Here is a 27,580-nt window from a genome sequence, read left to right as displayed (position 1 = left end):
TTAAGACATTAATCAAACTTTTAATGTATCAATTTATTGCATATGTCAGTACAGAAAAATAGAAAGTATATTTTAAAAGAAATTTATTGTAAAAAAACAAATGTAAATGTTTGCTTGCCATGATTACCACATAATGCACTATAACATTCAAATCTGAGTTATAAAATTTTATTACGGCTTCAAATAAACTATGGCAAATAACAAAATATGATTTACATTATGAAACTGGATTAACTTATATTATCCCGAATGTATCTGAATGGGTTGAAAACAACTTGAATTTTCAGCATATGGTGTACGGACAGAAATTGTTCAACATACACTCATCCCTGTTACATATGTATATATGACACTTTTAAGTGTCTCTTATACACAGTCCTACTGTTAAACTACATTTTCGAGAAACAAAATATAAATGGAGGTATATTTGTGCCATCTGGCAAAAATGTGTTCCTACTATTAGAATGAATGCATTTATTTTGCCACACAAATGAACACACTATTTCTGATTAGCTAAGATGATGTGCACATACGGCAATTAAGTCAACAGAAGTACTTTTTAGTTTCTACTCTGATTTAAAAAATAGATGTCTGTGCTCTGTCATTCACAACTTTACCTGAGTGATATGAAAATACGTAAATTTAAGCGGATAATCCAAAAGTACTCTTTTCACGTTTCTTTCTCCGTAACTGCAGTCAAACATATTAAGAAAAACGGAGAGGGGAAAGGTCAGTGGAGGTTCCCGTATCTCTCACTCACGACCTAATTTAAAAAGGGATGTCCGTGACATCCCTTTTTAAGACTTACCGTATTTACTCCTAAACTCAAGGAAGGGACTCAATCAAAAACTACACTTTGGCTGGGCTTGCATGATAGTTTATATAAAACTGAATATGGCCTTCATTAAGTCCACCAAACAAGCCCAGACCCATCTCAAACCAAATGTCATAAACTACTCATGAGTATGAAAACTTCAGGTGGCATGAATCCTCAGTTAAGTATTAACAGTATCATTAATCTGGTGACACAAAGGTAGAACAGGCGTTATTACCAACTGTCTACAGTCATGAAAAAAATAAGTTTAAGCTGCCCCATAACAAAATTCAGAATACCATTTTAATGAAAATACCAGTTTTACAGTCAAAGTATTTGCAAAAACATAGGGTAGATACAACTAGCAGGTGCTCCAGCCGCCTTCTCTGTTAGAAACGCCTTGGCTCCCACGCTCCGCGTTCCGCTTGTCACCAACCTCAGCAGCTAATTACATCCCAGATCCTCCCTCAGGGACCACGTCTCATTCACCTGCCCAGTTGTCTCTATCTTGTCAGTATTCTTTTATCTGTTAGGAAAGGTTTCCTCCTGTATTTTGCAGGGTCTTTCTTTAGGATACTCTTTGCCATTTTACTTCCAATAATCCCTTTTAGAATGACGGATTTTGATCTCAATGAATTTTCTTCTATTTTAAAAAATCACTCTAGGATTTCCAAATTATAGTTAAAACCTCCTCCAGAAACGCCTACAGCTGCTCTTGCATAAATGAGACAAATTAATAAACAAGATGGACACAAGCCTATACCCACTAAGAGATGAGTCCAAAATGAAGGTGTGACTCATGAATTCATGTTTTCTTGACCAGTTGCTTTGGCTACAAAATTAGATGTTTCAAAAAAAAAAAAAAATGATGCCATTGGCTTCATGAACCCCTGATAATAGGAGCTTGTCTTCTACCTGTTTCCCATGTAAGGAAATAGCCTCAAATACAGAACGATGCTAGGAAAGAAAGATTTAAATACTACAGCCCTAGACACCACCTCTCCCCTGCGCTGCAGAAAGAAATGCTCCTCAACCCAAAGAGAAGAATGAAGACAAGAATGGGATGCACACAGCTTCTGAAGCCCTGGTGCAAAAATAGGAGGTGGGGAGGCCGCTTAAAAAACACACACACACACACAAATAAACCCCAAGTACTAAGAAAAACAGCAGCATTAAACAAAACACTGATGAAGAAAAGGCTTTTTATGCTTCATCAGTATAATGTTTATAACTAAAGTTGATAAATTGCTCCACAGTGTACTAAATGATCACAAGAAAACATAATGTACTTTGTAAACGCTAAAAAATGACCCAAGTCTGGGTAAGCTCATGTCTAGATACATTATTTTTCAGGTCTTCTTTCTTTTGAATGTATTACTATCTGGGATAGTCATTCTACACAGCAATGATTGACAGGATGAAAGCAGCCTTTAATTGTCGTGAATTTATACATACAAAATACACCTTTCATGATATGCATTTCCAATTATTTTTTTAAAAATCCATGATGTTTTTACAATTTATAGAAAAGATTTGTCCTTGAGAAATCACACTTGCTGTATTTTATATTTTCCTTAAACACTGACAGAAAGTGAGGGACAAGAATGTGATGTGGCGAAAGTGTCTCTAGCCCTGTCTTCACAGAAAGTTCCTGACTGGAGTCAAGATTACTGACCCATTCTTTCTCTGCCGGAGCTGCTTGCACAAAGCCAATAAATACAGCTAAAATATTCAAAACAGCGTACGTTAGAGCTGACATAATAATGCACACATCTCAATTACCTCTAATTTTTGAGGACTGCTTATGATTTTTCAGGTAAATCTTGTAAGTTTAAGGAGCTCTTTTTTTAAGCAAGATTTTTCTAACTCTTCTGCATGTCTAAATACTACTTCTCACTTACAGCCATTTAATGGTGAAATGTGGTAATAGGTTCTGTGATAAAAAGCTCTAGAGTTCTTTCACTCACACATTCTCACATGTAGAAAATGAATAAAGACTTCCTAAAGCTGTCCTTTGATGCAGCCCCTCTATTTATAACTGAAACACTAAGCTGAAGAAAGTAATTTCTTTTGTTTTTGTCACTTCTATTTTCAGAAAGTCCAATAAATGTTACCTTGGCTTCAGTGGGATAGATCCACCTAGATATTTGGATTTAAAAAAGCAAATGTAGGAATTTTTGTAAAACAGTATGTACACTAATGTAGTAAGACTTCCTAATTGATTCTTAAATAGGTTCCGATCTTCATTACGACTGCTATTAGTGGTTCAGCTGTAGACTTACAAAATGACAGAAGCTAAAATTCTTTTTGCCACCAAAATTATTGATACAAATGTTAAAAAGTTCAAATATGCACATCAAAGCTGCAGTAAAAGTCTCAATTTCTGTTTTTACATGCCATGATCCAGACTGTACCTAACAAAACATGGTACATATACACTGGAAAAGGGGGTCCCATTTATTTTGAAGAAAAGGCTGGATCGCAGGATTCAGCAGAGCAAAAGTCAACGGCGATCTGCACATAGGTCTCAATTTCATTTCTGGCTAAAAACAAAATAGAGTTTACATAAAAATAGATATAACCCAGGTTACCATATACACTGGTATATGATCAGTACTATTTACATTAAAAACAGTGCATTGCGTAAGTCAAGGAATAAAATACCACCATGCGTTTCCTTTTTTTTTTTCCATTTCCATTTTTAAGGTGAAAAATGCAATCACAGAACTGAGGTTGCTTACCATGATTGTCCCAATATTTACGAAAGGAATAACACCCAAAGGCTTCTCATTTACATGTCTCCTTCCACACTTAGGCATTAATCTAAGTGTCACACGGATTACACGTACATCTTGAGCAACAAGAAACTTTTGAATATGCTGTAATAGCATATTAAACTAAAGATATGGATAAGCAACCACACTGAAAAGTCCGATGAAAATGTATGAAATAATCCCAATAATTATAGTTTTTCAAATGTAAAAAACTATTTGGATCATTTTAAAGGAGCACTGAAGTCCTTTCAAAGTTTAATGTCACTCTTCAGACAAGTACAGACATAACACACTTCCAGAAAGGAGTATTTTTTATCATTCTGCACAAATTAAAATACAGTGCTTTAATGAAAAAGAAAAGCATCATATAATTGTTACATTAGATGAAGTTTTGGCCATCTCTTCAGGAGAAGGACTCTTTATTACTTCTTTGATGAACTGTTCGAGGGCCGTGAAGTAACCCTGGCACTGCCATGTATCGTTATGAGTTCCATCGGGAAAAATGGCTAATCTCTTAGTCCGAGATGGGGAGAGCTCATAGAGCTGCTTCATCATTACCGGTGGGATTAACTGGTCAGAGAGTCCGGAGATGAAGAGAGAAGGCATTCTGCACTGAGAGATTTTTCTGTAGGACAAGAACTTATTTTTGTAGCACCATAAAGGAAGGTAGCGCATCGGAAAGAATGAGAATAAAGTGCTGGCCATGTGCGGTATGCTTAAAAACGTGTTCTCAACCATGATGGCTGAAATCCTGTGTGAATTCTCAGAAGCCAAGTGAATCGCTACCGCGCCTCCCAAGGAACGGCCGAACAGGAAGACTTTCGTCTTGTCAAGGTCGGGCCTGCTCATCACATAGTCCAGCACAGCCTCAGAGTCAAGGTAGAGGCCTTCCTCGCTTGCTTCTCCTTCACTCTTTCCATAGCCTCGGTAGTCGACCAGCAGGAGATTAACTTTGAGGTTAACCAACATAAGCAAGGCGTTTGGCAGCCTGTGGCCTATGTTGCCTGCATTCCCGTGAAAATAAATTATAGTTGGGGAATAGGGTGAGCTGTCTCCAGTGTATCTTATCAAAATAAGATTCAGACGCACTCCATCTTTGGTTCTGATGAAAATGTTTTCATGTGGAATACCAGTGGGCATGGGAACATAAAGGCGTGAAGACGACGGCTGTTCTGGGAAGTAAAGCAATACATCCTGGAATTTATACAGAATACCTGCTATTGATATGAATATTAACAGAAGTAAGACAATGCCTCCATACAGATGAAAGGTCACTATTAAAGATAAAAGAGAAATGCGGCAGAGAGCCCAAGACCAGGAAGCCAAAGCTACCAGCCATCTTTCAACAAAGTTCCACAGCACCCAGGACTTTTCCATCGTGGCTCTCTGCAAGTGCCCTAGAGAGAGAAAGAGAGAAAAAGAGTCAGTGAGGCTACATGTATCTATTAGCTTAAAAGTTAGATCCACGATGTAACAAATCCCATCATTAGGAGAATCCCTGGAAACCTACATCAGTCCATCCACAAAACCAATTGTTCTAATTCTCTTGGTCCCTTCAGTTCTCAAGCTGTTTGCACCCTCTACTGCTGTATTGATGAAAGCCAAATATGCATCAAATTATATTCATTTTCTAAAAAGAAAAAAAAAACAGGTTTTTTTAAAAAAAAAGCATTAAAAATACTTTCATTCATGTATCTTCTTGATTTAACAGAAAAATAAACTGATGCTATGTTCCCCATTTTTTCCAGGAGGGAACAGAGGCTCAGGAGCCTAAGTGGATTGGCCACATCCCAGCTTTGCAGGCAGAAGAGCCCGGAGGCCAAGAAGCACAGCGAGGCCAAGAAGCACGCCGGCAAGGCCCCTGGTGCACCCACTGGTCAGCTGAGGAGGGCGAGGGCAGTTTTCTGAACGGAGGTGAGGCTGGCACGTCACATCGCACCAGCTTCAGGTCTGCTGTGCATGCTGCATGCTGGTCACCCCAGCAAGTCTAGTTAAAGGCCCTCAGCATGTGCAGGTGCAGGCGCAGCAGCCCTTCCTCACAAGCAGGACGTCTGCGGCGGCGGCGCCTCACGGCAGCTCCGACCTGCGCTTCTCTAACGGGTGGCGATGGGCACCTCTTCACGCGCCACTGGCCACGTGCACGTCTTCTCTGGAGCGACGTCTGTTAGGTCTGCACATTTTTTGACTGGGTGGTGGTGTTTTGCTGTGTTTTTGATATTGAGCTGTATAAGCTGTTTGTCTATTTTGGAAAATAAGCCCTTGTTGGTCTCATGATTTGCGAATATTGTTTCCCAGTCCGCAGGTTGTCTTTTCATTTTGTCTATGGTTTCCTTCACTGGGCAAAAGCTTTTAAGTTTAATTAGGTCCCATTTGTTTATTTTTTGCTTTTGGTTCCATGGCTAGAGAAGACAGATGCAAAAAACATTGCTGCAATTTATGTCAAAGAGTGTTCTGCATTCTTCTCAATGAAACCGTACATGAGATTGTCTGAATTTCTCTGATAGGTCATTATTAGCACATAGAAACACAACATATTTTTGTATATTGATTTTGTATCCTACACCTTTATTGAACTAAGTAGGTTGAGGGCAAATTTTATTAAAAAGGGAGTTAATAGAGTCTAACCTGTCAAGATCAATCCAATATACTTTACTGTCAATTTTCCACATTATAGAAAAAATTTATAATTAAACTAGAATAAAAAAATAAAGTATCCTTCCCCCCCCCCCCCCAATTTGGAGGTTCTTGCATAGCTAAATCTAAAAATTTAAAACTGTGCTCAATCACTCAATCATGTCTGACTCTTTGAGGCCCCATGGACTGTAGCCCACCAGGTTCTTCTGTCTATGAAATTTTCCAGGTAGGAATCCTGGAACGTGTTGCCATCTCCTTCTCAAGGGGATCTTCTCAACCCAAGGATAGAACCCTCGTCCCTTGCATCTCCTACATCAGCAGGCAGATTCTTTACCACTAGCACCATCTGGAAAGCCCTTTCTAATACTGTATTATTTTTAAGAAACAGTCTAGTAATTTGTGTTTCACAACTGATTTAAAAGAAACTTTAGACTGCGAGCATTGTGCAACATGCTCAATCTTTCATATAGCCCTTACTGCAATTTCACACCCATGAGGCAACAAAGACTGCTGCGGTGTACTGATAAGTCTGTAAACACTCAGGGGACAGGTGTGAAACAAAGGCACAGGAATTCTATCTGAGAACCAGAGGTAAGTGAAGAAAATTACTCACTGGAGAAAAATCTTTTAAAACTTTGCTGAAAAATATAACTGAGGTAAAGAAAATACAGAAGAAAAGCTTTCAAAAGCCAATGCTTTTATAATCAAATAAAATTTACACATACTGTCTTAAAAAGGCAAAAGAGGTGAGATGGTACAATTTTTTGTAGTCATCTACTTTTTATCATTAAAAAAAAATTCTTTTACTCACTAACAAAACTATCCATAAAGTTAGTCTTAAATTTAATGAATAATTCTTAATGACTTATTTTTAAAATTTTACTGTATGCCATAAACTTTTAGCATTTTAGTTCATCAAATTAAACACTGAAGATCAAGTTAAATTATGCTGGCTATACAGATGAGTTAGATGATTTAATAGATTTAATTTTTCATCATTATCTCACTAAAAATAGCTAACTATTTCACTAAACATGGATTTTCAAATTTGAGTTTTTTTTCAAATGACTCTCTTTGAATACAAACCAACAGCCTAGCATTTTTCTGAAGTTGCTCTGAAATCAATACTGCCACCCAGTTGTGGCAAGTTTTATTACAATAAGCTTGACGATAAGCCAGAGAAAAGCAGGTATGGGAGGTGAAGACAAAAATCCAAGCTTAAAAGACATGGCAGCAGCACCTGAGCATGAGGGATAAGAGCTGGGTAGAACCAGGCTGCAAGAAGCTACACTCCGGCAGCTGAACAAGCCAAGGGCGCGGAGTCCTGAACTCCAGCCCTGGGCTCCAGGTCGCCAACCGATGCGGCTCCCGGCCCAGGGTGGCCGGGCACCAACAGCGCCCGGGGGCTGCTCTACAACCGTCACTGTAGGGGCGGGCCTCAGAGCCTCATCCGACCGCCTTCCTTCTTCATCTAATGCTAGCACTTACTTAATCCTTATTTCTCTAAGTGTAAGAGAATGACTTTCACTTGCACCTAGGAGTTCTATAGGAAAATTTGGAAATAGACTGGCATTTATCTGATACATCAAAACAAAACAATGTTTGTATAATGATTAGGATTAACGAGCTCTAGGATTAACATACAAATATGCTAGAGCACTGTACCATTTGGGAAAAATACATCATTTAAGATATTTCTTTAGTGAAAAACGGTACTTTTTTTTTCATAGTCAAGCCAATCATTTATGACAGAAGTATCCGAGAGATGCGTAACTCAAGTATCATTTGTTCTGTGACATATCAGGAAAAAACAGTAAATTCATCCCCTTAAAGTCTGCTCTGCCATGTATTTGTTAAGTAATCTTGGGTGTATCACTTATTTTCAGTTTGAATTTTCTTTTCGGTAGAATGAGAATTTTTAAAATGCTCACGTAACTGCATTCTGAACACTGGACATGTATATTTAAGAGTGGACATCAGGAAAGTGGCATATTTGAGTCCATTATTGCTTAGGAATAATAGGATTAACCTTGCAGTTTTCCACAAAGTTTTCCTGAAAAGTCACCTACATTAAATGACTTTGTGATACACAAATGCAATCTTGCAAAGGATTGTTACACTGTGCAAGTCAATAAAAGTCAATTCACTTTGAGGAATAGCAAATGGAAGTCAATTTTAAGGACTGGTTAATAAAAAATGTTCTAAAGAGTGTGTGTGTCTTCTCTTTAATACACTGCAGCATACGGGTGGTTTAGAAAGAGACCTCTGCTCACAGACTGCCTCATGTTTCCTAACCCGATTTGCCAGTGACTTCCGCTCCCCATTCTGTACCATGCCTCCATGCTCTTAAAGGAACTGGATCTAGCAAGCAATCCAGGAAGGACTCCTTATTTAACAAATTTGATGAAACTATCAACGAAGTACAATTATTCAAGCCAGAACTCGAGCCATCTGTTGAGATGTAAAAATAACTTTGCATAAACCCAGATGCTATGATGGTCAGTAAAAAATGAACACTTCCTTGAAAACAGTCAACAGACCCCAGAGCTAGCAGTAAGTTTCCCATTTGTTTTGCCAAAAAAATTAGTGTGAATAAAGGGTTAACAAAACTTCTTCTCCTCCCTGGAAAAATAACGAGCTCTGGTTAACCCTCAGCACTGTTTCCCTGGGAACCTCCTACAGGTAGGCGACCAGAAACGTTTCTGAGGAACTCTCTGCGTGGTGGGCCTGACGCCACCGCAGAGCTGAGTCTGGGCTGCGCGGGGTAAGGTGTGCACCTGGCGCGTTCTCAGCTGAGTCCTGGGCACTATGCCTGTGTCCCACAACAAAAGACCCCACTTCCCGTGGGGCATGAAGCAGTTCGGTCACAGCGCCGCCTGCTCCCAGCCCTGCGTCCTCTCCCCACCAGCCTGAGCCGTCGCTTGGAATGGCACACGCGACGCTGCCAAGCCGGGTCTTCGATCCGCATCTTTCAACAAGGCAGTGGGAAGCTGGGGTTGGGTATGGTCTACTGCGTCTTTTGAGAGTGTCCAGCTGAACCCAAGACCACTGTTGCTGGTCATGCAGAATAAGCAGGGCAATTAGTTACCCCTTAGAAAGTACATCTTAGGAGGCAGCATTTATGAAGGGTGTTGCCAGAAGGGATGGATTTTTTGCCAGGCTCTTTCGCGTGCTGCAATGCATTTGCTAATAACATCTTAGAACCATAAGCAATCAAGGTAAACGGTGAGTTTAACATACCTCAAGTGAAACCAAAGTTTACACTGATTAGAAAAGTTGTTTAGAGGGAAAGGACGTTAGACCTGTTGAGCACAGAAGCTTGGTCCCCAGTATCCCTCATCCTCCACGCTTCTTTTACATTATTACCATGTTTTTAACATTATGCCTGGTGGTGGTGGTGGTTGAGTCGCTAAGTCGTGTCCAACTCTTGCGACCCCATGGCCTGTAGCCCACCAGGCTCCCCTGTCCATGGAATTCTCCAGGCAAGAATACTGGAGTGGGTTGCCATTTCCTTCTCCAGGGCATCTTCCAGATCCAGGGATCAAACCCGGGTCTCTTGCATGGCAGGCAGATTCTTTATCGAGTGAGCTACAAGGGAAGTCCCACATCTTAAATAAATATCTAACTTATTCCCATTTCTCAATCATGCCTCTGCCAAGTTACCACACACTAACTGACTCTCGGGTCCATCTATCTGTGTCTCTAACCATTCCAACACCTGCTTAACCACTAAGAGAATTCATTGAAAAGTGTGAGTTATCATGAGGATCTCTCATAAAAAGCAAACCCCGCTTGCTAATGAATCCAATGGATTTTTCTTGTCCACACTGCAACAGTGTACCGTTTAGTGGCACTAAATCCTGAATCTTCCCTGGCTTCCAGCAGAATCAAATTCTCATGTGTCTCCCTCTGACCCACCCCTGAACACAGGTATTTTCCAAGGACCTGTATACTGACTCTTCTTTCCCTCGGGGATTTCATTCTTTCTCATGCCTCCATCATACCAGTTTATGAATTATGAATTCTTCATGTCTACTTCATCCATAATCTCAATTTATCTGTTTGTTGAGTACTTGATGCTTCAGAAGCAACGCAAACTTAACCCAAACTAAACAAATCCTCCTTAGCTAATGTTTTCCATGGTTTATGTAAATTATGAACAAAAAAGCATGATATGTGAACCAATGTTTTCTTTTTGAAAACCAGCTGATTCTAGGGCTTAATATAAAATAACATGCAGACTAAATCTATGTTACAGTATCAAAAATAAGCACATTATAGCATGTTTTACAGCTAAGTAAAAAATGTCAATCTTAGAAAAGTAATTTTTGTGCTTTTTATTTAGATAAAGTGGTTAGCAGTGTCACACTGATATTAGTGAACACTTCTCAAAAAATAGCCTATTAAAAACATGATTAATTTTTTATTATGCATAGTCAAAGTAAGTCTAATCGTGACTGTTTTCTTTTTAAAAAGAACAGTTTTGAAACAATTAGTAGTATCTTTTTATACTCTATTAGCACCTGGATCATAGGAATGAAACGTATGGATCTGCTGATGATTGCTGTGAGAATTTTATGGTCAACATTAACTAGTTTGGTTCACCGTGACTGCTCCGTATGCTTCCTATCTTTAAATATCAGTACAATAAGCAATTTAAGGCTAAAGACACAAAGAACGGATAGCTTGGAGCTGTCAGAACCACCATGCTTGGCTACAGGGTGAGCCGAGGGTCCAATCAGCTGCAGGAGCGATGACAGCCACGCTCACCTGGCCTCCGCCACCTGCTCTCACACGTGGACTCAGGGCCCATTCCTAAGGGGAAATAAATAACTGTTCTATAAGCTGAGGCTTAAAAGAGATCAACAGCAAGTGTGTGCCCGCCCTCAGTGATCTTATATGAGTTCTCAAGGGCATCCTCAAGCCCAGCCTAGACCACAGAACAGCCCCACGGTCGCTTTCCCGGGCTCGTCAGATTCCAGTGCAGGCTATCATACGATTTAAAGATGAAAGGCAATGCCACCAATACCTGCACCCATCTGCTATCTCAACCACAGATGCTACAGATGACTCAAAATTTACAAACATGCAATTTTAAAAACTAACAGGACAAAGCCCAGCTCCAGGGTTAAGAATCTCTCTTCCTTCCTATCAAGCAGCTGTCTATGTCGCTTATTTTTATCCGTTTAGCACAGCTACTCACAGGAACTGGAAGCATTCAAGCAGAATCTAAGTAAACGCCTGGCAAGGGCAGTGTGAACTAGCAGGTGAACCGGGCGAAGCACAAGGTCCTGCTGAAGCCTGAGGCCTTTCTATGCCCGTGGTTCTCCAAGTGTGGCTGCAGACTCCTGGAGTCCCGAGGTCCATTCAAAGGGTGTTTCAGATCAACAGGACTAATGTAAGCAGACGACAACGCTCCTTGCCGTTTCACTCTTTGACATTTGCACTAGAGGGACAAAACCAAAGACGGGCGAAACTGCTGGTGCCTTAGCAAGACTCAAGACGGGGGCCGCAAAATGTAGGCGCCCCTGCACTCTTTACCACATCTCACTCAGTGAGTCCACTTTGCAACATTTTGTGACAACCAGTGGCCAAGCAAGGGGGGCACGTGAGGCACTAATGCTGAGTGTGGCTGCGCTCAGTCCCATCCGAAGCTTTGCGACCCTATGGACTGTACTGAAAACACATCTGACGTGTAGGATGAACTAGCTGCTTTATTTAAGTGACACCACTTTTACCTAAAAAGACAACTGATAAACTGTGGTTGTTCAGACTTGTGTGTTTGGCGGACATTTTTTCTGAAGAATGAGTGAAGGTGCAAATAGCTTCCTCGACTTAAGAGACTTTTCTGATGGCACTGTGATGGTAATGACACTAACAAGTGTGATTTTTGACATGTTAAATGTGTGACTATTTGGAAGAATCTGCCCAGCACAGTAAACTAACATTTTCAATGACCAGGGTTATTGGTGTCACAAAAATCAAGCACGGGTAAAAAAAAAATTCACTGAAAGATAAACCAATGGATTTTACCATAATGGAGACAAAAAGTTCTTTGATATCGATTTCAGATTCCACAATGTAACTGATCTTTAAGAAACTGCCATCTGTTGAGTATATCCACAATTATCTGAAAAGACTATTAAAATAACCCCTTTACAACCATAATCTGTGAGTCTTTCTTCATAAACTTCACCGAAAACAACCTACCATATGACAGTGAATGCAGAAACATGATAATATGCCTGTCTTCTATTAAACAGACATTAAAGATATTTATAAAAATGTAAAACAGTGCTATATTCCTTGCTAATTTTTTGGCAAAGATGGCTATTTTGCATAAAAATGTTATTATGCTGAAATACGATGGATTTTTTAACTGTTATTTTTAAGTGATAAAATTATGCATTTTATAAGCTCCCACTCTTAATTTCTAAAACAATAAATATCTTTCTACATAGTCTACATATATGAAAACTCTTTGGAGACCTCAATAATTTTTTAAAATGTGAAGGTGCTCTGAAACAAAAAAAAAATTGAGCACCACTGTTCTACACTGCCTAACTACATAATTTTATTGCCTTTTTTCTGCAAAGACTTAATACCTTTAAATTAACAATGAAGTACTACATAAATTTAAATCTTTTGTGCATTATAATATTTACAGCTTTCTAAAGCTTTATAGGTCCTGGAAGAGAAATATCTTCAGTAAAGACACATAATTTCTTTGGGTCCCAAGGACTACGGCCATAAGACAGATGGCAAACGGGGGATGACCTCTCAGCCGGGGTCATCTAGAGCCCTGAGTGAGGCTCTGACCCAGTCACTGCTGCGTTGCACACCTCGGTGACTCGTCACGTCCACGTTTAAATGTGGGCAACCACTCTGAATGAGCGTCCTTGTATGTCACTTTCTGAGTTTCTACATTTGTAAAAGGAAGCAGTTACCTGAATAATACCTAAGGTCTCACAAATTCTACTTTACAGGTGATAGAGAAAAATTAAAGGCTGGGATTGGAAAGTAGATATTGAATTATAAATAACACTGTTTTCACTAACTGGTACAGTGGAAATTTGGAGGCCCTGGTTATGGGACTTTTAAGAGTACCTGAAAAGTTACTGAGAGATATAGGACTCCAGAAATCACAGATGTGTGGAGACGTGGTGATTTTATATTTCGACTGAGGTTTGTAAAATATTTAACTCATCAAACATGTTCAGTCTCTTTCCCAGACCACCACTATCAAAGTAATATGTCTAAACAACGCACAGTCAAAGCTATAGAAAGTAACTTTGGCTAAACAATCTTCACAAAATAATCGACATCGTTATGTTTTAGGAGTTTGTAGTTAATGGGAGGGGAAGAAGAAAAGCTGGTATGCAAAGACCATCATGAGTTTCCATGAACTCGACGGGTTTTTTCCCTTTGCTTTGCACAGGGAACTCAGGTTATTCTCTCCAATAAGAAGCAATGTCAGTGATGCAAACGGCACCTTCCAGATTAATTCCAAGTGTACAGTAACAACGACCCTCAACCTCCTCCTCACCAAAGAACACTACTGCCTTCCCTGTGAAGCTGGCGGTCTCTTCGTATCAATCCTTTATGCTGTGATATTTTATCTAAACATTTAAAATAAAGATTAACAACTTGCATTAAGAACTAAAACTCAAACTATGGGAATGAATACATTTAATTATGATTATCCCAATAATTTGTTTTTGTTCAGTCGCTCAGTTGTGTCCGACTCTTTGCGACCCCATGGACTGCTGCAAGCCAGGCTTCCCTGTCCTTCACCATCTCCCGAAGTTTGTTCAAATTAATGTTCATTGAGCTGGTGATGCTATCAAACCATCTCATTCTCTGCTGCCCTCTTCTCCTTTTGCTTTCAATCTTTCCCAGCAGAGTAAACTGGACAAATATGTTATTCTTTCAATCATAGATAAAATTTTAATGAAGGTTGGAACTGACTCACAAAAAGAGTAAATGCTAATTATCCTCATTATTTTTAAACTGCAAAAGTTTACATCGAATTGCACGGTATATGTTCATTTACTGATTCTGCCAAGAGAAAAAGGTCTTTGAAAACTAAAAGATGTTTTACCTATACATGAATTAAATAGGAATTCCTCAAAAACAAACTGATTGAAGATTAATCAATAATAAATACAATTTTAAACAAAACATCATTTTAAAAAGTCGTAAATGTACTATTATTTTAACGGCCTTTATATCCATCTCTACTGATGATTTTAGGAACATCCTGTTTAAAAAAAAAAAAACTGTTCGTACATTAAAAAAATACCATACCAACAAGTGACAAAACCACGCATAGGTGCAAGGGAACACTTAAAAAGCGGGAAGCAAATTCATGTGTCACTCCTGACCCCTACATCACAAGGGGAGAATGGTATCCTCTGGGGGAATTCACAGCTTCCAGTCACGTTTCAGGTAACAGAGAAGCAGATTCAGCCTTCCCGCCTTAGTGTATCTCCTTTTCTGCTAAGCACTGGGGAGTTAAGAAACCATGCCAGCTGCACAGCTGAAATGGAAACACAAATAGCCGCTATCAGTGTGCTGGAGACACCACAGAATGAATTATCTATTTCCCTAATGGTTACCCACATGTCATCAATAATGAAAAAGCGAGTATTAATAGTCCTATGGGACAAATGAACAATAACTGCCTATGGATATGCTGGATAGCAACTGAAGAGTTCAGAGAGCATTTTAAACTGGGATTTCAATCAGCTTGAGCAGACGTCTGGAACACTACACCAGACAGCAACTCAGGAGCATTTTGGGGTTTCTCTTTCACTGGAAACACAGGAGACCTGGCACATAAGAGTCAACTCTGAGGGAGCAAAAACGACAGATTCTTTTCACTGTGGAAGCCAATCGCAACTTGTTCTGAGAGTAAATATCAAAGAAAGAAAATTAAAAAAAAAGAAAAAAGATCCACAAGGCTAAAAATGCAAACAGTGATGTTAGAATAAAAAATGATAATGTAATTCAGGAAGTTTCCAACTTGTGAAGGGATAGTGTTCTAAATACTATTAACCAAACGGATCAAACTTAGAATTCATTTTCTTATAAAATCAATGTTCAGGAGAAGCAAGATTCCCAGGCTAACTCATAAATACGCACAGTTCATGCCCTAAAAATGCAACAGCTTTGCAATTCCAGTACAATGTACTGCTGCAGGAGTTAAGACTTATAAGAAACAGGAACATAAAATGTAGTAATTTATTTTGCAGCCTATCACTTCAGGGAAAGAAAAATCCTAATTAGAAAAAACTAGAATCCTTTTTTAAAGGTCTGTTCTAAAAAGAGTATACAAGGACCTCAAACCTGGTAGAGGAGACTGAACAAGAATCAGAAAGATTTTAGAATCTGTGGGTAACAACTGAGTTCTAAATTAAGGAAAAAACAGAGAAACAGAAATAGACTCCCCTGAGGAAAGAGACAAGAGAGGAAAGATCATGGCAAGACGTGAGGGTGGATGGTTTCCCTACCCACTACTGAAGTCAAACTGTTAAGCCAGGACAGCGTGGTGAGGAAATGCTCTCATCCAGGCCTGAGGTGTGTCTCAGAAGATGGGAGGCAGGCCAAGATGCCTATGTTCAGATATTCACAACCTGGCTTCCTTTCCTCATTCCAAAGGAAATTCCTCATCCAAAGAAAACCATCAATGGCAGGCAGTGTCTGTGCGAGGAGAAGGAGCCTGTTTCCAAGCTCGGTATGTTAATAGCTAGGCGGCTTTTGCCAACCCATTTACCCTCTCTAAATGTATGTCTCCTCGTAGGCTAAAAGGAGATTAAACACCTAACCAGAACTCGGCTGAGATCAAATGTAATGCAGTGCGTTGAGCAACACAGCTCCTTGTAGGAGACAGAATTTAAAGCATTCTGTTTACCTACGAGAGCAGACTAGGTCAAAGTACAACTAGCAGGTCTGCTCGACTTGGATTTTAAACAATGGCAGGACTCGCCGGAGAACACCTGAGTCGCTGCACACAGGAAGTAATGGGGGCGACGCCTTCTTTTTTCCTGTCAAAACTCAGCGCGGGGGGCAGTTCCTTCAGAAAGCCTTCCCTGGACCTCTGCTCCCTACTGCCAACCACGCCACATCCAGCAGTTTGCACAAACGCACGCGGTGGCACTCACTAGTGTAGCCTAACTCACCTGCTTTACACGGGCTGCGGATTCCTTGACGACAGTGACATCACCTTATGGAAATCCGCCTAAAGATTTTCAGGAGATTGAGCAAAGCTGGGCACCCAGTAAGTCTCTATTAACAATGACTGGGTTGAGCGGTCTTGGTCTTCATCAGGACAGTTATTAGGACAAGAACACTAGACGGTCAACCGTGACTTATTTACTTCTTACTTAGAACAAAACTTAACCTTTTAGCAAAAAAAGACATGCGAGCAATCTAAGCCTGCCCACGAAGAATTAACCACCCCACCGAATGATACCAGGAATAAGATGCCACGAAAAGCGAGCTTGACACTTAAGAGCCCTACGGGGGAAAGGTAACTCAAAGGGCCGTTGAATAATAAGACTTGTTTAGGGGGGCGGGCGGTTGTGACGCCTTGGGCAGTAAACTCTCGTGATACATTTTGCAGAACAATATGCATACACGTTGCTGACACGGGCGTCTGCAGACTGACTTTCAACTCCGCGGGGGTGCTCCGGGGCGGCTCCGTCGGCGCCCCGAAGTTCCTGCCCCGACAGCCGCGGCTCTCACGGCCTGTCCCTGACGTGAGCGGTCCAGGCCGCCCCCAGCCCCCTGGGCCCTGGGAGCGGGGCTCCGGCCGCACCCGTCCCGAGGGTGGAGGGCCGGGCCGGGGGGTGCTGGGGTGCGCGCGCGTCCCTGCGGACGCCGCCGACCGCGGCTCTCGGACGCGCCCCGGGCCCCCTCCCGGCCCGCGGAGCACAGGCGCGCCCCGGGCGCCCACAGCGGTGTCTGCCAGGGCTTCTCCGGCCCCCTCAGCCGGCGGAGGCGCCCCCGCACGGCCCCGCGGCGAGCAGCTCCCCGGAGGCCCCCCGCCGGCCGCCCCGCACTCACTCAGACCCGCGGGCAGGCCGCGCACTCGGGAGCCGGCGCCGCGCAGCAGCGTCCCCCGGCGCCGCTTCCGTCGCTCCTCATCGTCCTCCTCCGCCTCCCGCCGCGGGACCGCCGCCGCCGTCGCCACGGTCCGGCCCCGAGCTCCCGCGGCGCCGCACTCGGCTCCCCCACTTCCGGCTCACGCTCGGTGTCGCCGGCAAATGCCCCCGCCGGCGCCCACATCACCTGCTCTGGCCCTTCCTCCTGGGAGCGGGGAAGGCGGCCCCCGCCCTCCTAAGCATGCGCAGAGACGGCGGCCCGGTAGGGGCGGGGGAGGAGTCCCCGGCGACGGAGGCCCGGGAAGGACAAGATACCGCGAGGCCGGATACCGCGTGCGATCGCGGTGAACTGGGTACCCCCGCCGTGGGTGTCAGGCATCCTCCGAGCACCGGTAGACCTCCCGCCCTGCCTCTGACGACTCAGGATCTGCTGCGGGACGCTTTTCTTCCCGAAGAGAGTGTCTGCCCCAGAAGGTTGTTAGACGTATGGCAGTGAGTTCCGGCACTTCCATAAGGGCACTTAACTTCTTGTCTTCTTCCAGCCTAGCCCGCTCCTACCTTCGTCAGGGTGCACCGTCACGAGCGGATGCATGTTTTATCAGGCTCCGAGACCTGTACCACTTAGACGGCCCTTTTATTTAAAAAAATAAAATGAAATAAAAAAAAATTCAAAACTACTTTTTGCAACGTTTTACAAAAACCCAAGACCGTGGCAACATCTCTAGGGCCCCCTAACAAGGCCTTGGAAGTGACCACACAAATGGGAGCCTCAAGCTGGAACGTCGTGACTTCCACGGTCAACCCCCTGCGCACCAAGTTGTACGGAATTGTTTGTTTATAGGTGTCTGTCTCCTGTCAGCGCCTATTCTCTGGACTCTGTTTTATATCTACAGAGGATATGTCATAATGTTTTCTTAAAACGTGAAATCGCTACCAGATTGAGAGCTCCAGCTCACAGAGGCTCTGGATAATAATTCCTGTTATTACCTGATAAGCACCACCCACCAAGACAGACGACCGCTTACGAACATAAACTAATAATCAAAGCAACTCTAGCAGATACTTAATGAAAAACTGTTGATTCTCTTTGAACCAAGCATTAGGCTACAATAACATGGTAAACTGGAAAGTGGGATTTGAATCAACTTGAGAGTTTGGTTTCGTGATTCATGGGTCCCTTGTTACATCACTAGTACAGAGCACAGACCCCAACATTATAGCAACTCAATAGATGCTGAACAAGGTATGAAAATGTACACGAATGCCTTTGCAGAAGATGGGCATGTAGGGGATCCTTTAACTTAACACTGTCGGTTATTCCTCCCCAGTACATGGATGAGTTGACTAGTAGGTGGATGAATTACCCACAAAACAGTACCATCTGACTTTACAAGTCAAGTGATTTTAGAGAAATATTCAGTCAATATAGGTGAATTAGACATATAAAGAAATTAACTGTTGGGCTAGAAGGAGCTAGACTTCAGTCTAGCTTTACTACATATTAGTACTGTGAATTAAATACGTGTTTGTAAAATGAGGCTTTTGTACATTAGACAACTCCTAAGGGCACTTAACGGCTTCAAGATGTATTCTTCAAGCTTGTTGCAGCAAAATTTCATTTTAAAGCAATAGTATTTTATGCTAAAATGAAGTGTCTAATTCTAAAAGTTGTTTCCTCCTACACTTTATGAATAAATTCTCAGTTCTCCATGGTGGAAGAGGACAAACCATAAGAACATACTGGTAGAAATCTACAGCTCCCAGAACATAAGGATTCGGTTTGTTTTCATTTCTCAATTTTGCATATGTAGTACAATTACAATATCATAGTGGCTGCTCAATAAAGATTTGTGGCACGATTTTATTTTGAATCCTTGAATATAAACTAGAACTCCACAGTTGATTTCCGAGTATGCAACTGTTTATATTATGAATGATACATTTTTTATTCTTATGAATTAGACGAGAACTCATCACAGTTGCACCATCATGAAAAGCACATAGGAAAGCACAGGCTCAGACAATTTTGCAAAAGCATATTTTCCCACCTAAATGAAACAGCAGACGTTTGGGGAAGGAAGATGCCCTCTTCCCCCTGGGCGGTTTCTCAACCACGGAAATGAGCGTTGGTACCACTCTTTACACATAGGAAGCAGAACTCGAGAGGTTGTCACCTGCCAAGAGCAGCCTAAGGAGAGGCACAGACTCAAAGTGCCAATAACGAGCCAGTGGACAAAGTGTTTTGCGGTCTTACTTCGCGACGAAATCCACTCTCGCGGGTCAACCGACTGCAAATAGGATCTGCTGCTGAGGCCAACCGGATGTGTTTGTAACCACACTGTAACCCTCTCTGCCTCCGGTCCTCCGCAGCGCAGCCAGTCGGGCGGTCCTCCCAGAGCCCTCCGGAAGGTTACTGCGCTTGCGCACATCGTCTCCCTGACTTCACAGCCTCTGGACCCCGCAGGTACAGACGGCGCTTGCGCACGGCATCCCTATTAAATCGGGACCGCTCCGTCCGCAGGTAAGCGACTGCGCCTGCGCAGGGAGCAGCTGCCGGAAGCGGCCGGCCGCGCTCCTGCTTCCGGTTTGGTGGCGGCGCCTGTGATTTCAGGTCAGGTAGGAGGCTCGTGCGGCGGCGGAAGCGGGGGAGGGACCTCGCATGCCGGGAGGGCCCAGGGGTGAGGCGAAGGCTGGACAAGTGTTGCCGTGGAGGCGGGGGCCGTGTCTCGTCTTCTCAGTCCAGCAAACATTGTGGTCTCTAAGAGTTCAGGTTTCTTCTTGGTCCTTCGGTTCATCCGCCGGCGTCCCCAGGTGAGGGGGCGTCAATGCCCTGGCGACGCGCTGAGTTAGAAGCCCCGTCTCTGCTTCAAGGTGCTTGCTCGGGACCCCACCCTTGGGACGTGGGACTTGGGAGTGTGGTGCCTTTGACTCTCAAGAACCGTGTTGGCTGCTTGAATGGCCAAGATTCTGGCGCCCACCCTGCCAACTGGGGACCCTCGGACGCAGTTGATGGGAGTAGTGTGGGTCCTTCAGTGATTTTGCACGGGAGTCTGGCCTGAGGGATACGAGCGAGTATGGGCTTGGAGGGAATGCTTCTCTTCTTACACTGGTTTTATTTTCGCGACTCATTTCTTTCTCCTGAGGTTCTTCCAGAATATCACAAAGTGCTGTGGAAAGTGTAATCCCTTTTGTCTTGTCGAGGGTTGTACAGTCACTTTCTCTCCCAATAAACTAACGTTGACTCCTTTCCCATATTCACGTAATAAAACCTCGGTAGTTTGTTTTCACTTCAGAGCGGCGATCTAGGCAGCAGTTGAATGGACGATGAGTCATTATTAATACTAATTCCTGTATTCATTCTCTTAAGAGCTTAGCTTGGTACTTTGTAATATTTGTGTTTTCAGTGGGTTTTTTTGTTTGTTTGTTTTTTTGAACCAACAAGCATTATAGTACTGAAATCGGTCAGGGGCTTATTAAATATCATGTACTACATTAAGCATCTTATGTAAATTGTCAGATGTCATCCTAATTTATATATAGTTATCAACCTCACTTCACACTTAAGGAAACTTAGAGAAGTTAAATAGTAGAGAAATTAAACAGTGCGTCATATCACACAGCTGATAAGTGTTAGACTTCACACTTAAACTCGGATTTATTGGACTTCTGAGCCCTAAGCACAAACTTCTTTGTTTTGCTTTTTCATAAATCAAAAATATCAGCTAAAATGCTCAGATTCCAAAAAATAAGAGCATGTTAAAAAGCAGTGGAAATACTAATATTTGATTTCTTGTACAGTTTTCATAAGTAAAAATTTTCAAAGTATATTCATTTTATTCTAATTTTGGAATCTTTGTTATCTATGTGACAGCCTTAGGACCCATGTATAGATCTACGTCATTATGTGGTTCTCACTGCTTCTATAATTTGAGTCCTTGCCTTGGACTTTCTCAGGGTAACTGACTTTGAGTTCATAGTAGAATCTACAGATAGATCAGAAACTGTACACCAGACTTGAGCATTCAAAGAAGTGTTTCTCAACATACATATTGTATATGAATTGTAAACAGGGCATTGTGTGTCCTAATGTGCTGGGTTGAGGGAGCAGGTCTTGAGAGATGAGACAGTGAACAGATCTAAACAGGTGGTGCAGTCAGTTATGCAAATGAGACAGCAAGGGGAAGCCTGCTCCCTTATTCAAAGATAAAACACTCAGCATTGTGGTCTTCTGGTCTGACTGGGTAGAAGTTGGGTTTCCTTTGCCAGGAATTTGAGTGAGAAGGGAGGCTGTTTTTCCCTGTAGGCCCCCAGATGAGTGTTGTTCACCTTCCCCAAAGTGGCCATGACTGCTGAATGTTTTAAACAAACACCCCACCACTTGTGTGTTTGTGTGGGTGTGTGATCAGCTCCTGACTTTCCCTGGTGTGCTTTTCCAGGAACTCAGCTCCACGTTTCAGTAATTCATTCAACAAACTGATGAACTCCTATGTGCCAATTTATGTGGTACAAATTATACCGATTTCTAACATTCAGAGACTGACGGTTTAGTAAACATGGTATGGTGATTGACTCCTTGTGCTAACTGCTAGGTTAAGTGGCCTTGTGCTGACATTATGCGATTCCCTTTTGTTTCCTAGGGTGGGGAATCCCCTGGACTCTGTACTGCAAGAGATCTCCCCACTCCTGGAAGCAACTCTGGCTCCCTGCTCTCTGGGCTACTTGAGAACTTGCCAAGAGGTGTCTGAAACTACAAGATAAGGCATTCTTCAGATTCTTAGAGTACACATTTTACTTAAATCTTTTTTGGCAAAAGTTAGTATATTTTAGTATTAACATAGTTTAAACCATATTAAAATAGTTCTGTTGTAGATTTTAATAGAACATGCATGAATATTTAAAGCTTCAAAGTAATTTTATGCTTATGGTAACCACTTTAGCAAATAATCTAGACCCTAGTCCAGCAAGGTCCCCATTTTTCCCTCAGTGACTTTAGAAGATTTTTCAGTGGGGAGCTCTGTCTCATGGCATTTTACTTTTATTATATTTTTATTAAAGCAATTAGCACTTTATAATCATTCCCAGAACATTCTCTTTTCATTACAGAATGTGCACCTAAGGCAGACGCGTACTGTATTTGCCCGTAGCGCAGTGTCGAGCCCATATGTAGTCACCAGGTGCTTTGAGGATTATTGGCATGAGAATATGAGCCAAAAACCTGTGCTGATGAATTCAAATTTGTGAAACTGTATGAACTGTGATGCTAGAGTTGAGAGATAGGTAAAGTGAGAATTCTATGGGGAGAGTATTTTGATTTGGGCTTTGGCTGCCAGAGTGACTTGTCAGAGCAGGGAAGAAGTGATAGTAAACAGTCATAGACTTTTTCAGGAAGGAGAAAATGCTTATTTGGAGGGGAAGGAGTCTGGATTATCTATGCACAAGTTCAGTTCAGCCAAATTTGAATTCAGTGAACCAGTGATTTGGTAAAAACATGATTTTAAGAAGTTTTTTTTCTATGTATAATGGATAAACAACAAGGTCCTCCTGTATAGCGCAGGGAACTATATTCAATATCCTGTGATAAGCCATAATAAAAAAAAATAGGAAAAAATTATACACACACATGCACATATATGTATAATTGAATCACTTTGCTCTACAGCAGAAATGTACACAGCATTATAAATCAACTATAATAAAAAATAAGATAAAATGTGAAAAATTGTTTGTAAAGAAAGAAAAATAGTTTGTTTCTGATGCTGTGTGATGGGGGTCTGAAAGAAAAAGAAGAAAAATACAAGAAAAGACCTCAGGAGACCAGAAATGAACTGGGATTGAAACAGAATAGTTGTAGAGGTTGCAAAGAGACATCATTTGTTTGATCTATTTTCATGTAATGAATGTTACTGAACATTTATTATAAACCACACACTCTCTATGAGGTCATTATATTAAATATTTAGTTGAATTTTATCTTTTAAAGTTACTCTCCTTTTGCTTTACCAGATAAACCAGAAGATTCACCATCGCTTCTATGGCTGCCTCGCAAACCTCACAGACTGTTGCATCTCACGTTCCTTTTGCAGATTTATGTTCGACTTTAGAACGAATACAGAAAAGTAAAGGGCGTGCAGAAAAAATCAGACACTTCAAAGCATTTTTAGATTCTTGGAGAAAATTTCATGATGCCCTTCATAAGAACCAAAAAGATGTCACAGATTCTTTTTATCCAGCCATGAGACTTATTCTTCCTCAGCTGGAAAGGGAGAGAATGGCCTATGGAATCAAAGAAATTATGCTGGCTAAGCTTTATGTTGAATTGCTTAACTTGCCTCGAGATGGAAAAGATGCCCTTAAGCTTTTGAACTACAGAACACCGACCGGAACCCGTGGAGATGCTGGAGACTTTGCAATGATTGCGTACTTTGTATTGAAACCCAGATGTCTACAGAAAGGAAGCCTAAGCATTCAGCAAGTAAATGACATTTTAGACTCCATTGCCAGCAATAATTCTGCCAAAAGGAAAGACCTAATGAAGAAAAGTGTTCTTCAGCTTATAACTCAGAGTTCAGCACTTGAACAAAAATGGCTGATACGGATGATTGTTAAGGACCTCAAGCTTGGCTTTAGTCAGCACACTGTATTTTCTGTTTTTCACCGTGACGCTGCTGAGTTGCATAATGTCACCACAGATCTGGAGAAGGTCTGTAGGCAACTGCACGATCCTTCAGTGGGACTCAGTGACATTTCCATCACCCTATTCTCTGCCTTTAAACCCATGCTGGCCGCTATAGCAGATATTGAGCGAATTGAGAAGGACATGAAACACCAGAGTTTCTACATTGAAACCAAGCTCGACGGCGAGCGGATGCAGATGCACAAGGATGGGGATGTGTACCGGTACTTCTCTCGCAATGGGTATAACTATGAGGACCAGTTTGGTGCTTCCCCACAGGAAGGGTCCCTCACACCATTCATTCATAATGCATTCAGAACAGATGTGCTGAACTGTATCCTCGACGGTGAGATGATGGCCTACAACCCTAACACACAGACTTTTATGCAAAAGGGGAATAAGTTTGATATTAAAAGAATGGTGGAAGATTCTGAGCTGCAGACTTGTTACTGTGTTTTTGATGTATTGATGGTTAATGATAAAAAGCTAGGACATGAGACCCTGAGAAAGAGGTTTGAAATTCTTAATAGTGTTTTCATACCTGTACCAGGTAGAATAGAAATAGTGCAGAAAACACAAGCTCATACTAAGAAAGAAGTAATTGATGCTTTGAATGAAGCGATAGATAAAAGAGAAGAGGGGATCATGGTAAAACACCCGCTGTCCATTTACAAGCCAGATAAAAGAGGTGAAGGATGGTTAAAAATTAAACCAGAGTATGTCAGTGGACTGATGGATGAGCTGGACATCTTAATCGTCGGGGGCTACTGGGGGAAGGGTGCCCGGGGCGGGATGATGTCTCATTTTTTGTGCGCTGTGGCAGAGAAGCCCGCTTCTGGTGAAAAACCCTCAGTGTTTCACACTCTCTGTCGAGTTGGCTCGGGTTACACTATGAAAGAACTGTATGACCTGGGTTTGAAGTTGGCGAAACACTGGAAGGCTTTTCATAGGAAAGCCCCACCAAGCAACATTCTTTGTGGAACAGAGAAGCCAGAGGTCTACATTGAGCCTTGCAATTCAGTCATTGTTCAGGTTAAGGCCACAGAGATCGTCCCCAGTGACATGTATAAAACCGGCTGCACGTTGCGTTTTCCACGGATTGAGAAAATAAGAGAAGACAAAGAATGGTACGAATGTACATCCCTGGAGGACTTAGAGCAACTTCGAGGGAAGGCCTGTGGAAAGCTCGCATCCAAACACCTTTACATGAGTGGCGATGATGAACCACAAGAGAAAAAGCGGAAAGCTGCCCCAAAGATGAAGAAAGTCATTGGAATTATTGAGCACCTAAAAGCTCCCAACCTTTCTAACGTAAACAGGGTTTCTACTGTCTTTGAAGACGTGGAGTTTTGTGTCATGAGTGGAACCAGCAACCATCCCAAGCCTGACCTGGAAAACAGAATCGCCGAATTGGGTGGTTACGTAGTACAGAACCCAGGCCCAGACACGTACTGTGTGATCGCAGGGTCTGACAACATTCGAGTGAAGAATATCATCTCTTCAGATAAACATGATGTCGTCAAGCCAGAGTGGCTGCTGGAGTGTTTTAGGACCAGAAGCTGTGTGCCCTGGCAACCCCGCTTCATGATCCACATGTGCCCGTCGACAAAGCAACACTTTGCCCAGGAATACGACCAATTCGGGGATAGTTACTTTCTCGACACAGATTTGCACCGACTGAAGGAAGTGTTTTCAGGAATTAAAAACGCTGGTGAGCAGACTCCTGGGGAGATGAGTCCTGTGATTGCTGATTTGGAACACAGGTATTCCTGGGCCAGCATGCCTCTTAGCATGTTTAGACACCACACCGTTTATTTGGACTTGTACGCTGTCATCAATGACTTAAGCACCAGAATCAAGGGAGCTAGGTTAGCCATCACAGCCTTGGAGCTTCGATTTCATGGAGCACAAGTAGTTTCCTGTTTAGCTGAGGGAGTGTCTCACGTCATTGTTGGGGAAGATCAGAGTCGGGTTGCAGACTTGAAAGCTATTCGAAGGACTCTTAAGAGGAAATTTAAAATCTTACAAGAACGTTGGGTCACTGTTTCAATAGACAAGTGTGAATTACAGGAGGAAAATCAGTATTTGGTTTGAAGCTAGCTTTCCTAGTGAGGCAAGCCTCAGATCTGACTGACTCATTGCAACAGATTATCATGATAAAATGTTAAACTATGTTTTATTTTCATCTGTTAAAAATCTGTGCTTAAAAGTATTACTAGATACAGACAGTCATCATAACTTTTTTTTCCTGTATTTTTATAGAGCTTTTAATAATAAGAAAAAAGATACCCATGTTTATAAGGAAAACACTTAAAAGAAAAAAGTGGATTATTTAACAAGAAATACAAATGGTGAAAAGACACCCAGTAGCCCAATGTCAAGAAAGAAAATTTTTTAGCAGTATAGTATTTCATTATTTTTATGACCAAGATGAAATAAAAAGTTTTTAACATTATAATCTCCTTATACAAATATAAAAATTTAACTCCTATTAATAAAATAGATTCAGAAGCTTTTAGACTCATTAAAAGTAGTGACCTAAACAGGATTTTCTGAAGTCGAATAAAATTTTTAATAATGGCTTTTGTCTAATAAAAGCATTGCAAGAAAAATATTCGTTGGCACATGTGGATTTGTAAATACGTCTTTTTAAGTTAAAGGCTAAAATTCCGCTTTTAAATGTGAAATGTGAACAAATTTATTTTTTAAGGTTAAGGTCAGGCTCGTGAATAAAATCCCTTGTTAATGATCAGGGTGAGTGTGTGTGCTCAGTCATGTTCGAGTCTTAACAACCCCATGGACTGTAGCCTGCCAGGCTTCTCCGTCTATAGGATTTTCCAGGTAAGAATATTGGAGTGGGTTGCCATTTCCTCCAAGGAGTCTTCCCAACCCAGGGATTGAACCCATGTCTCCTGCATCCCCTGCATTGGCAGGCAGATTCTTTACCGTTGCACCACCTTTAAAGCACCTTGTTAATGATGTTATTAGCTAAATCAGAGGAGATTGAGTAATGGTCTAAAAACTTAAAGTTAGGTCAGTTTGATTTTTTAAATCTCTTGCAATTTTAAACGAACTTGGCCTACACTTAATTTTTTCTAAAATAGAGGATATTTTAAAAATATATTTTTATATGAATTTGTACTTCAGTATAAATAGTATTTGGCAAAGAGTAGTTTTCCTACATATGGCCCATTGAAAAGGTATCAGAATGGTATGTGTGTTGTAACTTTCTCTACAGAGAAGTAAATTGCTTTGATTTTTTTAAATGACGTATTTTTTCTTAGATTATTTAAAGTATATAGTATGTGTAAATATAAATAGATTACATTTGGATTTATATACCAAATATGTAAAACCAAAATATACCAGATTTTGGAATGCAGCCTATACATTTTGAAAAATATGTTTCAAGACATCAGTTAAATACTTGGAATTTGGTACTTGAAAAACTGTGTGTAGATTGTTTGTAAGTAGTTATTTTATTCAATCAGAGGAATAAGTGTATGTTATTTTATTGTATTTCTTAATTTAAATAAAGTATTTAATATGCTATTAAAATAATTTCTTATATTTTCAAAAA

The 27,580-nt window shown here is 41.4% G+C and overlaps 2 protein-coding genes across 23 annotated transcripts; one reads left to right on the top strand and one right to left on the bottom strand.

Annotated features, from left to right (window-relative positions):
* ABHD13 (abhydrolase domain containing 13) lies at positions 1 to 19,909 on the bottom strand. Of its 6 annotated transcripts, none has more exons than XM_069601995.1 (3): positions 19,376 to 19,844; positions 17,290 to 17,958; positions 1 to 4,985 (listed from the first exon to the last, which is right to left on the bottom strand). In XM_069601995.1, exon 3 carries the CDS (start codon positions 4,963 to 4,965, stop codon positions 3,952 to 3,954), a length of 1,014 nt encoding a protein of 337 aa, XP_069458096.1. In that variant the 5' UTR covers positions 4,966 to 4,985; positions 17,290 to 17,958; positions 19,376 to 19,844; the 3' UTR covers positions 1 to 3,951. The 6 variants fall into 6 exon arrangements, with proteins under 6 accessions (XP_069458096.1, XP_069458098.1, XP_069458097.1 ...); XM_069601997.1 differs by having other exon boundaries at positions 19,582 to 19,844; XM_069601996.1 differs by having other exon boundaries at positions 19,502 to 19,700.
* LIG4 (DNA ligase 4) lies at positions 17,663 to 27,580 on the top strand. 17 transcript variants are annotated; one of them, XM_069601991.1, is made up of 3 exons: positions 17,663 to 19,848; positions 21,965 to 22,106; positions 23,331 to 27,580. In XM_069601991.1, exon 3 carries the CDS (start codon positions 23,359 to 23,361, stop codon positions 26,092 to 26,094), a length of 2,736 nt encoding a protein of 911 aa, XP_069458092.1. In that variant the 5' UTR covers positions 17,663 to 19,848; positions 21,965 to 22,106; positions 23,331 to 23,358; the 3' UTR covers positions 26,095 to 27,580. The 17 variants fall into 17 exon arrangements, with proteins under 17 accessions (XP_069458092.1, XP_069458077.1, XP_069458082.1 ...); XM_069601976.1 differs by having other exon boundaries at positions 18,916 to 19,938; positions 21,965 to 22,139; XM_069601981.1 differs by having other exon boundaries at positions 19,317 to 19,791; positions 21,965 to 22,139.

This window comes from Ovis canadensis, chromosome 10 (genome assembly GCF_042477335.2).
Source record: "Ovis canadensis isolate MfBH-ARS-UI-01 breed Bighorn chromosome 10, ARS-UI_OviCan_v2, whole genome shotgun sequence".
Lineage (NCBI taxonomy): Eukaryota > Metazoa > Chordata > Mammalia > Artiodactyla > Bovidae > Ovis > Ovis canadensis.
The sequence above is the reverse complement of the archived record's forward strand: the minus strand, read 5'-3'. Positions and strand labels throughout refer to the sequence as shown.

Coding starts and splice junctions, on each gene's coding strand:
- ABHD13 (XM_069601994.1), bottom strand. CDS start 19,756: ATGTGCGCAAGCGCAGTAACCTTCCGGAGGGCTCTGGGAGGACCGCCC. Junction 4,986..19,581: donor AGAGTGGATTTCGTCGCGAA/GTAAGACCGCAA, acceptor TTCTCTCTCTAG/GGCACTTGCAGAGAGCCACG.
- LIG4 (XM_069601991.1), top strand. CDS start 23,359: ATGGCTGCCTCGCAAACCTCACAGACTGTTGCATCTCACGTTCCTTTT.